Source organism: Bombina bombina, chromosome 8 (assembly GCF_027579735.1).
Source record: "Bombina bombina isolate aBomBom1 chromosome 8, aBomBom1.pri, whole genome shotgun sequence".
In the NCBI taxonomy this organism is placed as follows: Eukaryota; Metazoa; Chordata; class Amphibia; order Anura; family Bombinatoridae; genus Bombina; species Bombina bombina.
Window position 1 is genome coordinate 38,539,106 of NC_069506.1, and position 13,260 is coordinate 38,552,365.

Genomic DNA, 13,260 nt, shown 5'->3' on the forward strand with positions numbered 1-13,260 from the left:
TCTTGGTATCTTTTGTTGAAAAGTATACCTAGGTAGGCTCAGGAGCTGGGAGCTAGCTGCTGATTGGTGGCTTCACATAAAAGCCTCTTGTCATTGGCTCACCTGATGAATCAGCTTGTTTCTAGTATTGCATTGCTGCTGCTGCTTAAACAAAGGATACTAGAAGTAAATTGGAAAGTTGTTTACAAATGGATTGCTTTGTGTGAATCATGAAAGAAAAATGTGTGGGTTCATGTGCCTTTAACTAGTTTGTAACGTCTAAATTCTGTGAATTCTTGCACATGCTCAGTAGGAGCTGGTGACTCAACAAGTGTAAATATAAACAGACTGTGCACATTTTGTCAATGGAAGTAAATTGGAAAGTTGTTTAAAATCGCTGCTCTGGGACCTATTTATCATGATGCGATTGGATATGATCCGATATTGCGGATCATGTCCGCTGCACATTGATAAATGCAGACAGCACACACTCTCTGCATTTCTGGTGAACTGCTGGTGCAATACCGCCCCCTGCAGATTTGCGGCCAATCGGCCACTAGCAGGGGGTGTCAATTAACCCGATTGTATTGGATCGGGTTGATTTTCGGCGATGTCTGTCCGCCGCCTCAGAGCAGGCGGACAGGTTATGGAGCAGCGGTCTTCAGACCTCTGCTTCATAATTTGTGTTTCTGGCGAGTCTGAAGGCTCGCCAGAAACACGGGGCTTCAAGCTCCATACGGAGCTTGATAAATGGGCCCCTCTATCTGAATCATGAAAGTTTAATTTTGACTTGAATGTCCCTTTAAAAAATCAACCCACAATAAAAGTTTAGGACGTTGTGCTTATGTGTTTGTGGTTTGTTTTCTCTGTATAGTAACCTCAAGCACAATGTAGTGCAGCAATTTACACACACGCCAAATGGGATGTACTCACAGGAATACACTAAATTTAGCTGTTTATTTCTTTCAGTGATAGCATGTGAAATATTAAAGGGATATGTAACCCAAAAATGTTCTTTTGGGATTAAGGGGCCGAATTATCAAGGGCCGAATGGCCCCTGATCCCCCTGTGAAGGCTTGTGCGGAAACAGCAGATAAGAAGCAGCGGTCTTAAGACTGCTGCTCAGCAATCAACCCAATCAGATACGATTAGGCTGATTGACACCCCCTGCTATGGGCCGATCGGTCGCGAATCTGCAGGGGGCGGCATTGCACAAGCATTTCTCCAGAACTGCTTGTGCAATGCTAAATGACGACATCGTATGCTAAATGCCGACAGCATATGCTAAATGCCGACGGCGTATGCTAAATGCCGACAGGGTATGCTAAATGCTGACAGCGTATGCTAAATGCCGACATGGTATGCTAAATGCCGACAGCGTATGCTGAATGCCGACAGCGTATGCTAAATGCCGACAGCGTATGCTAAATGCCGACAGCTCATGCTAAATGCCGACATTGTATGCTAAATGCCAACAGCGTATGCTAAATGCCGACAGCTCATGCTAAATACCGACATTGTATGCTAAATGCCAACAGCGTATGCTAAATGCCGACGGCGTATGCTAAATGCCGACGGCGTATGCTAAATGCCGACAGCGTATGCTAAATGCCAACAGTGTATGCTAAATGCCAACAGCGTATGCTAAATGCCGACATTGTATGCTAAATGCCAACAGCGTATGCTAAATGCCGAGGGCGTATGCTAAATGCCAACAGCATATCTTAAATGCCGACATTGTATGCTAAATGCCAACAGCGTATGCTAAATGCTGACGGCGTATGCTAAATGCCAACAGCGTATGCTAAATGTTGACAAACATTGTATGCTAAATGCCGACATTGTATGCTAACGTATGCTAAATGCTGACAGCGTATGCTAAATGCCGACAGCCTACGCTAAATATCGCCAGACATCGTATGCTAAATGCCGACAGCGTATGCTAAATGCCGACAGCGTATGCTAAATGCCAACGGCGTATGCTAAATGCCAACAGCGTATGCTAAATGCCGACGGCGTATGCTAAATGTTGACGGCGTATGCTAAATGCCAACAGCGTATGCTAAATGCCGTGCTCTTGCAAATGAATAACATTCTTTCAAACTGCTGCCATATAGTGCTCTAGACCCGTGCACGCTCCTGAGCTTGCGCTCCTGCTTTTCCACAACAAATAACAAGAAAATGAAGACAGTTAACAGAAGTAAATTAGAAAAATGTTTAAAATCACATGCTCTATCTGAATCACGAAAGAAACATTTTGGTTTCATGTCCTTTAAAAAAATAATATTTTAATAATGAATAAAAGCAGCTCATAAAAATTAGAAACAATGCTCAAGACGTTTTAATTGGTTGCAGACATTTTCAATAGCAATTAAAGCCTTTTCCATAAATCAGTGTTTGTAAAGCATTGTGGGTAAAAATGTTTACTGTCCCTATAAGTGGAACCAGGAAAAGGAAAGTGCAAATTACTGAATGGTATGAACAGGTTTGCTTTGTAGGTGATCACAGTTATTATGCACAGGAACAACGCAATCACATTTCTTGCCCCTTTATAATGCACTCGGGTTTCATCAAATGCATGTTCTAATTTATTAGAGCAAGTGATTTTTGGATTGGATCACCGCCATTTTCCATGATCAGCAGTTGTATGTGGCTCCTGAGTAGTTTAATTATGTGTTTTACCTCTTTTTGTACTAACACAATACTTGCATAAAGGTCCCTATATAAAACAGTCCCTGTATTAAACAGTTCCTATATAAGAACATTTCCTGTCCCTATATAATATAGACCATGTATAAAACACATCCAGTATAAAACAGTCCCTGTATTAAAGGGCCACTAAACCCAAAATCTTTATTTCATGATTCAGATAGAACATACAAATTTAAACAACATTACAATTTACTTCTATTATTTATTTTGCTTCATTTTTTAGATATCCTTATTTGAAGAAAAAGCAATGCACATGGGTGAGCCAATCACATGAGGCTTCTATGTGCAGCAACCAATCAGCAGCTACTGAGCATATCTAGATATGCTTTTCAGCAAAGAATATCAAGAGAATAAAACAAATTAGATAATAGAAGTAAATTAGAAAGATGTTTAAAAATGCATTCTCTTTCTAAATCATGAAAGAAAAAATGTGGGTATCATGGCCCTTTAAACACTCAATATATAACATATTTCTGTATGAAACAGTCCCTGTTTAAAACACTGCCTGTATAAAAAAGTCCCTGTATAAAACAGTCCCTATATAAACAGTCCCTATATAAAACATTCCCTATATTAGACTATCCCTATATAAAACAACCCATGTATAAAACACTCCCTAAGTAATATTATACATATGTAAAACAGTCCCTAAATAAAATGGATCCTGTAAAACCAGTTCCTATATGAAACCGTCCCTTTTATAAAATAGTCGCTATATGAAACAGTCCTATATAAAGCAGTCCTTGTATAAACTCCCTAAGTAAAAAAGCCTTGATGTAAAACAATCCCTATATAAAGTAAAACAGCCCCTATATAAAAAGACCCTGTATTTAACAGTCCTTATATAAAACAGTCCTCTATAATATATGCACAAAAATACATTTTTAAAACACTTGAAGAGTAAAGAAAAATGAGATGAGATCGTCAGCTTTGAAATAATGAGGCGATTTACTTCACAAGCACAATAGACTCGTTATGAATTCTGTGTGCTGTGTTCTCGTCTCTTGTGAGACTGTTCTCATTCTATGCAGTACCACTACTTTACAGACAACTACAAGAATGTATTTGACCCTTACGCAAGCACATTTCCTAAGTGTGCTGGCTGTTATGACATATCACAAATCTGTACCCCCCAAATTTGTACCCCCCAGACATACTAGCGTCCATTAACCAAGCCCATGGTATGTAATTTTTAGTCTTTGGCTCATTATTTTAGATAATGTATATGCTCTTTGTAATATATTATTTTGTATTAAATGTTTGACTATATTTTTTCTTATACGCAACAGGAAGGAGAACGCCCAGTAAGCATAATGTCAGAAAGAAGCGAATTTATTTTCTACCAAAAGGCGTTTTCCTCCGGAACTTCTTCATTTAGATTTGAGTCATCAATGAAACCGGATTATTACCTCGCATTCCAAGAGGAGGATAATAAGCAAAAACTGGTTTTAAAGTATTGTCCTCAAGGCGTTTTTAATGAAGCAATAAAATTAATAATCATATAAAAATGTATCACAATATTTAAACTCAAATACTACAAAGAAACTGCTGTATTAGCTGAAACAAAGGCTAACAATTAAAACAAATTTTACACGAAAATGTCACTAAAATGTCTCTTGGCTATACAGAAATTAGCAGGAAATATATTTTTGTCATACTACTGTATTAATGCATATTGGCTGACAGGGACATCTCACTCTGTTGTATTGTCAATACGACAAGTCAGCAAGATAAAGTGAAAGTTTATTCAGCATTGGGGTGACAGTTTCTAAAAGAAATAAGATTGTTGTCAAAATGGCAAGCGTGTGTGATTCTTTATCACTGTACATAAATAGTGACATACGATTACAAAACAAATCTAAATTTTCAAATACAATTTTTTTTGGAAATACAATTTTTTTTAGAATACAAATCTTTAATTACAAATACAATATTTTTTTTCTGGAAGTACAACCTTCATTTTTTGAAATTACAATAAAGTTTTTATCTTTTGGAAGTACAATTATTTATTTTTATTTTTTTGGAATTACACTAGTATGTGTCAAAACTAGGGATGGGCGAATGTTTCTAAAAATTAGAAATTTAAAACGAATTTTGATACATTCGTTCGTTTGAATCGAATTTCGAATGTTTATATAACATTCTAACATAATAGAATGTTTAGCTATGTATTCATTCAATTTCGAAATGTAATATTCGAATTCGAATGTGACATTCGAATTCGAATATGACATTCAAATTTGAAATAGTATTTCTAGTCTACAACTGTGTTTAATGAATGTAATATTCGAATTTGAATGCTACATTTGAATTCGAATGTCACATTCGAATTTGAAATAGTATTTCTAGTCTAATACTGTGTTTTATAAATGTAATATTCGAATTTGAATGTGACATTCGAATGTAACAGTCGAATTCAAATGTGACATTCGAATTCGAATGTGATATTCGAAAACTGTAAATAACATTCGATAATAGAATTTTTAAGAATATTCGTTCTTATCAACATTCTATTATGTAAATCGAATTTCTACAATAACACTCGTTCTAACATTCAAATTTGGATATAATCACATTCGCCCATCCCTAGTCAAAAAACTGTCAAAAATAAATCTAGTTCCCATTTTGCTAAAGGACTTGTAATGTCACAGCAGTTTGCCTGGGAACTAGCTGCTCTTTTGCATTCAATTAAATGTGGAGAAATGGCTGATAATCCCAGCACATCAACATATCAAGTGAACATTTTAACATTTATCATGTAACATACAACAATGATTTAACTTGCCAGAAGTGATTATTGTCATTTGCATAATACAACACAATACAGAGGAATATTGATTTTGATGTTTTAATTACAGTTTTTATGGTAGCAGCAAAACTCACTATAGCATGTGGTCTTCTTTCAGAGTATGTTTTTTATGTTTTACCATACAACATGCTTTAACTTGCCCAAAGTGCTTTCTCTGCCTCGCTTTATACAATAATGTACTAAGGAGTATTGATTTTGATGATTTAATTGCAGCTTTTATATTAGCAGCTTTTCTACCCTCTTCCTATATTAGGGGGTCTTCTAAGCTTATATATTTATTTGAAGTGACATCATAATTATTTAATTCTTTATCAATTAAAATAAAACCGTATTCTAATACTAATTCATTATTTATTTAGCTTGCTTTTGCCAATCAGCAGCGCTAATTGTACATGCGGCACTTTTACTATCGGCTAGATTTGGAGTTTTGTCGGTAACGATCCGAAAAACTAACGCCGGCTTTTTTCTGGCCGCACCATAAAAATAACTCTGGTATCGAGAGTCCACATAAAGGCTGCGTTAGGCTCCAAAAAAGGAGCGTAGAGCATTTTTAACGCAGCTTCAACTCTCGATACCAGAGTTGCTTACGCAAGCGGCCAGCTTCAAAAACGTGCTCGTGCACGATTCTCCCATAGGAAACAATGGGGCTGTTTGAGCTGAAAAAAAACCTAACACCTGCAAAAAAGCCGCGTTCAGCTCTTAATGCAGCCCCATTGTTTGCTATGGGGAAACACTTCTACGTCTGCACCTAACACCCTAACATGTACCCCGAGTCTAAACACCCCTAACCTTACACTTATTAACCCCTAATCTGCCGCCCCCGCTATCGCTGACCCCTGCATATTATTTTTAACCCCTAATCTGCCGCTCCGTAAACCGCCGCTACTTACATTATCCCTATGTACCCCTAATCTGCTGCCCTAACATCGCCGACCCCTATATTATATTTATTAACCCCTAATCTGCCCCCCACGTCGCCTCCACCTGCCTACACTTATTAACCCCTAATCTGCCGACCGGACCTGAGCGCTACTATAATAAAGTTATTAACCCCTAATCCGCCTCACTAACCCTATAATAAATAGTATTAACCCCTAATCTGCCCTCCCTAACATCGCCGACACCTAACTTCAATTATTAACCCCTAATCTGCCGACCGGAGCTCACCGCTATTCTAATAAATGGATTAACCCCTAAAGCTAAGTCTAACCCTAACACTAACACCCCCCTAACTTAAATATAATTTAAATCTAACGAAATTAATTATCTCTTATTAAATAAATTATTCCTATTTAAAGCTAAATACTTACCTGTAAAATAAATCCTAATATAGCTACAATATAAATTATAATTATATTATAGCTATTTTAGGATTAATATTTATTTTACAGGTAACTTTGTATTTATTTTAACCAGGTACAATAGCTATTAAATAGTTAAGAACTATTTAATAGCTAAAATAGTTAAAATAATTACAAATTTACCTGTAAAAGAAATCCTAACCTAAGTTACAATTAAACCTAACACTATACTATCAATAAATTAATTAAATAAACTACCTACAATTACCTACAATTAACTTAACACTACACTATCAATAAATTAATTAAATAAACTACCTACAATTAACCTAACACTACACTATCAATAAATTAATTAAATACAATTCCTACAAATAAATACAAATAAATAAACTTGCTAAAGTACAAAAAATAAAAAAGAACTAAGTTACAAAAAATAAAAAAATATCTACAAACATAAGAAAAATATTACAATTTTAAACTAATTACACCTACTCTAAGCCCCCTAATAAAACAACAAAGCCCCCCAAAATAAAAAAATGCCCTACCCTATTCTAAATTACTAAAGTTAAAAGCTCTTTTACCTTACCAGCCCTGAACAGGGCCCTTTGCGGGGCATGCCCCAAGAAGTTCAGCTCTTTTTCCTGTAAAAAAAAACATACAATACCCCCCCAACATTACAACCCACCACCCACATACCCCTAATCTAACCCAAACCCACTTTAAATAAACCTAACACTAAGCCCCTGAAGATCATCCTACCTTGTCTTCACCTCACCAGGTATCACCGATCCGTCCTGGCTCCAAAATCTTCATCCAACCCAAGCGGGGGTTGGCGATCCATCATCCGGTGCCTGAAGAGGTCCAGAAGAGACTCCAAAGTCTTCATCCTATCCGGGAAGAAGAGGCGATCCGGACCGGCAACCATCTTGATCCAAGCGGCATCTTCTATCTTCATCCGATGACGACCGGCTCCATCCTGAAGACCTCCACCGCGGACCCATCTTCTTCCGGCGACGTCCAACTGCAGAATGACGGTTCCTTTAAGGGACGTCATCCAAGATGGCGTCGCTCGAATTCCGATTGGCTGATAGGATTCTATCAGCCAATCGGAATTAAGGTAGGAATATTCTGATTGGCTGATGGAATCAGCCAATCAGAATCAAGTTCAATCCGATTGGCTGATCATATCAGCCAATCAGATTGAGCTTGCATTCTATTGGCTGATCGGAACAGCCAATAGAATGCGAGCTCAATCTGATTGGCTGATTGGATCAGCCAATCGGATTGAACTTGATTCTGATTGGCTGATTCCATCAGCCAATCAGAATATTCCTACCTTAATTCCGATTGGCTGATAGAATCCTATCAGCCAATCGGAATTCGAGGGACGCCATCTTGGATGACGTCCCTTAAAGGAACCGTCATTCTGCAGTTGGACGTCGCCGGAAGAAGATGGGTCCGCGGTGGAGGTCTTCAGGATGGAGCCGGTCGTCATCGGATGAAGATAGAAGATGCCGCTTGGATCAAGATGGTTGCCGGTCCGGAGCGCCTTTTCTTCCCGGATAGGATGAAGACTTTGGAGCCTCTTCTGGACCTCTTCAGGCACCGGATGATGGATCGCCAGCCCCCGCTTGGGTTGGATGAAGATTTTGGAGCCAGGACGGATCGGTGATACCTGGTGAGGTGAAGACAAGGTAGGATGATCTTCAGGGGCTTAGTGTTAGGTTTATTTAAGGGGGGTTTGGGTTAGATTAGGGGTATGTGGGTGGTGGGTTGTAATGTTGGGGGGGGTATTGTATGTTTTTTTTTTACAGGCAAAAGAGCTGAACTTCTTGGGGCATGCCCCGCAAAGGGCCCTGTTCAGGGCTGGTAAGGTAAAAGAGCTTTTAACTTTAGTAATTTAGAATAGGGTAGGGCATTTTTTATTTTGGGGGGCTTTGTTGTTTTATTAGGGGGCTTAGAGTAGGTGTAATTAGTTTAAAATTGTTGTAATATTTTTCTTATGTTTGTAGATATTTTTTTATTTTTTGTAACTTAGTTCTTTTTTATTTATTTGTATTTATTTGTAGGAATTGTATTTAATTAATTTATTGATAGTGTAGTGTTAGGTTAATTGTAGGTAGTTTATTTAATTAATTTATTGATAGTGTAGTGTTAGGTTAATTGTAGGTAGTTTATTTAATTAATTTATTGATAGTGTAGTGTTAGGTTAATTGTAGGTAATTGTAGGTATTTTATTAATTAATTTATTGATAGTATAGTGTTAGTTTTAATTGTAACTTACAGGTAAATTTGTAATTATTTTAACTATTTTAGCTATTAAATAGTTCTTAACTATTTAATAGCTATTGTACCTGGTTAAAATAAATACATAAATAATATATAAATATTAATCCTAAAATAGCTACAATATAATTATAATTTATATTGTAGCTATATTAGGATTTATTTTACAGGTAAGTATTTAGCTTTAAATAGGAATAATTTATTTAATAAGAGTTAATTTATTTCGTTAGATTTAAATTATATTTAACTTAGGGGGTGTTAGTGTTAGGGTTAGAGTTAGCTTTAGGGGTTAATCCATTTATTAGAATAGCGGTGAGCTCCGGTCGGCAGATTAGGGGTTAATAATTGAAGTTAGGTGTTGGCGATGTTAGGGAGGGCAGATTAGGGGTTAATACTATTTATTATAGGGTTAGTGAGGCGGATTAGGGGTTAATAACTTTATTATAGTAGCCCTCAGGTCCGCTCGGCAGATTAGGGGTTAATAAGTGTAGGCAGGTGGAGGCGACGTTGTGGGGGGCAGATTAGGGGTTAATAAATATAATATAGGGGTCGGCGGTGTTAGGGGCAGCAGATTAGGGGTACATAAGGATAACGTAGGTGGCGGCGCTTTGCGGTCGGCAGATTAGGGGTTAATAAGTGTAGGCAGGTGGAGGCGACATTGTGGGGGGCAGATAAGGGGTTAATAAATATAATATAGGGGTCGGCGGTGTTAGGGGCAGCAGATTAGGGGTACATAAGGATAACGTAGGTGGCGGTCGGCAGATTAGGGGTTAAAAAAATTATTCGAGTGTCGGCGATGTGGGGGGACCTCGGTTTAGGGGTACATAGGTAGTTTATGGGTGTTAGTGTACTTTAGAGTACAGTAGTTAAGAGCTTTATGTCTAACGCTCACTTCAGACACGACTCTAAATACCGGAGTTAGAAAGATCCCATTGAAAAGATAGGATACGCAATTGACGTAAGGGGATCTGCGGTATGGAAAAGTCACGGCTGAAAAGTGAGCGTTAGACCCTATTTTGAGTGACTCCAAATACCGGCGGTAGCCTAAAACCAGCGTTAGGAGCCTCTAACGCTGGTTTTCCCGGCTAACGCCAAACTCTAAATCTAGGCCTATGTGTTTAACCCTTTTGCAGGGTTGATAGTTGTAAAATGACATGCCCTAACAGATAATCACAATCAATATTCCTTAGTATACATTATTATTATAAACCAAGGCAGAATAAGCACTTTGGGCAAACTGTGATTAAAACATAAGAAACAATATTCCTCTGTATAGTGTTATGTAAAAGAGCATAATCACTTCTGGCAAGTTAAGCCATGTAACTATGTTACATGATAAATGATAAAACATTTACCTGAGATGTTGATGTTCTAGGATTGTCAGCAATTTCTCCACATTTAAAGCTAGATTATCAGTGGAGTAGTAATTTTTTCCCTTGCTCGCGCGTTAACTCTGCCTGAAGTAAAGACCCTGCTCTGATCCAATCAGCAGCACTAATTGTACATGCAGCACTTCTACTGTGTATTTAAACCCTTTGCAGGGTAAATAGTCATAAAATGACATGCTCTAACAGATAATCAAAATCAATATTGCTTATTAGTACATTATTATAATAAAGCAAGGCAGAATAAGCACTTTGGGCAAACTGTAATTAAAACATCAAAACTTGCATTTGTTTCAAACACTGGTGGATGTAAATAATTTAAATATTATTTGACATTAAAGACATTTTATAATACTGAATGAATCTGTGAAACATCCAGAAATTACTGATATAGAGAGAACATCTAATCAATCTATAACATTTACTTATGAGGATCATTGTTTGGAACAAATACAAGATGATTTATTATTGGAACTATTCGTTGCTGAAGGTTTAGATGTTGTAAATAAACATACAGGTTTTCTCCAAAATCAGTATTCTATCCAACTCATGTAAGCGGGGAAATACTATAGAATTTTCAAGAAAGAGTGGAACAGGATTTAGTGGAATTATTTAGAGCACCAAACCGTTCCCCTTTCATTTTAACCCTAGGGGAAAGAAAGGCCTTAAATGGCTTTAGAGACAACAGTGATCTGATTATCAAAATGGCGGATAAGGGGGGCTGTGTGGTGGAGTAGAGAAGCCTACATTAAAGAGGTCATGTGTCAGCTAGATGATGAATCACAGTATTTGAAATTAAGTTTTAATCTTCTAAATAGATTTTAAACAGAATTGAGAATTTTGCTCGATGAGGGGTTTATATGTTGGACATTTGTATCAACAAACGGTTGATTTTCTCTATGTACAGAAAACAGTATTGCCCATATGTCATATTTTACCAAATGTTCACAAATCTTTGGTTGAAATCAAAGGGAGACCAATTATATCGGGCATAGGCTCCTTATGTGAGCTTTTGTCCCAGTGGCTTGATCGCATTTTACAACCTTTAGTACTATCTTTAAAAAGTTATTTGCAAGACACTAAACATCTACAGATGTTATTGAAGAATGTTGAACGGAGAGAAGGTTATTCTTGGCTTACTATTGATGTATCCTCCCTATACTCTAGTATACAACACAAATTTGAACTTCAGGCTTTGAAACATAATTTGACACACTTCACTAATTATAGTGAGGACTTTCAAGCATATATTTTGCAAGTAACTGAATTTCTATTGTCATACAACTGTTTTCCTTTGAAGAGGATTTCTATCTCCAGAGACGTGGTACGCCAATGGGGGCACAATTTGTCCCCTCCTATGCGAACCTATCCACGTCTTTGGAGATATAAATCCCTTCAGTGATTGTATAGCTTTCTATGGAAGATACATTGACAACCTGATCGTGATTTGGAAAGGTGATGATGATACACAAATAGATATATTTATGAATTACATTAAAAACAATGCGCTAGGGATAAACTTCACCATGCAGCATCATACTACAAAAATAGATTTTCAAGATATAACATTATATTCTTCCACACATACAAGCAGGGTAAACACCACCCTGTATAGGAAACCAATTTCTGGAAATGCAGCATGGCAAGAATTGCCACCCATACCATATCCCCTATGCCATAGCTAAGGTACAGTTGATGAGAGTTAAAAGGAATTGCACTGAGGAAGTTGAATATGTTAGACAAACTGAACTTCTTATTAAAAGAGAGAGGATACTCTGAAAGAGATATAAATAAAGCAAAAGATGAAGTAGATCTTATGGACAGGAAGACACTTGTACATAACACATCTAAAAGGAACACAATGAAACAGACTGAAGGAGTTACTTTATAACTGAGTACTCTAGTTAATATGAATAATATGTAAGATATTGAGGAAACATTTTCCGATACTATCAGCAGATGATGGTTTAAGGGATGTTGTTAAAAATGGCTGCACATTGACTGAGGGCGGAGCTAGCCTGCACCAAGATGGCTGCAGGACCTTAGAGCTCCGTTGTGAGGTCGGCTAATTAATCATAATAAGAACGAAGAAAAGACTCAAATGCCCTGAAAATCAGTGCCTTAGACAGCTGAACACCCGCTGAGCACTATTACCTAAAATAGGAGCAGCATCACTGACCGTTCATAGAAGGCCGCCACGGATAGGAGCGGCGGACCGCATGGCATAGCACCATAATATCACTGTGAATTCAGCTGCCTAACCCCGCGACCGCGGCTACAAATGTGAGCAAGTGACAGACGCCAACCGGACCAGCAGCACAACACTCGGCAGATCCTTTGCCCGCAGCGGAATCGGATGAGATTAAAGAGACACGCCTGCCTGAGTAAGTGCTCTCACCACAATACCACAACATGGCTGACACCTTCAATAAATGTTATAATCTTTTTTGACTCACAGTAATAACCACAACTACAGGGGGTATGCAAACTTGGCCCAATAACATAATGGTCACTATATACAACGGATGTGTATTATAAAACGCGCAATAGGCTTCAGATGCCACATTATGATTTTTACTAGGCCCTTACTCTATGATGAAGCTGCGCAATAAAACTGAGAGCTAAGACTTCATACTCTGGACACCAAACTACTTCCTACAGGATTATTACTAAGAGAGGATAAGTGACCATATAAACTGTTTTACTTTTATATCCACATCTCTCTGTATCTGTTTACACGTGGTCCGGAGTTCAAATAATCTAATTACTACCGAGGTGGACACCC

At 37.5% G+C, this 13,260-nt stretch overlaps 1 protein-coding gene across 1 annotated transcript in view; it reads left to right on the top strand.

Moving 5' to 3' along the window:
* The window catches only part of LOC128637968 (interleukin-18), an 85,608-nt gene extending 81,318 nt beyond the window's left edge, over nucleotides 1-4,290 (top strand). Inside the window, exon 8 of the mRNA XM_053689854.1 lies at nucleotides 3,981-4,290. Coding sequence (XP_053545829.1) covers nucleotides 3,981-4,196 — 216 coding nt within the window. The 3' untranslated portion in view covers nucleotides 4,197-4,290. The remainder of the gene's footprint in view (nucleotides 1-3,980) is intronic.
* Nucleotides 4,291-13,260: the final 8,970 nt, after the last annotated feature.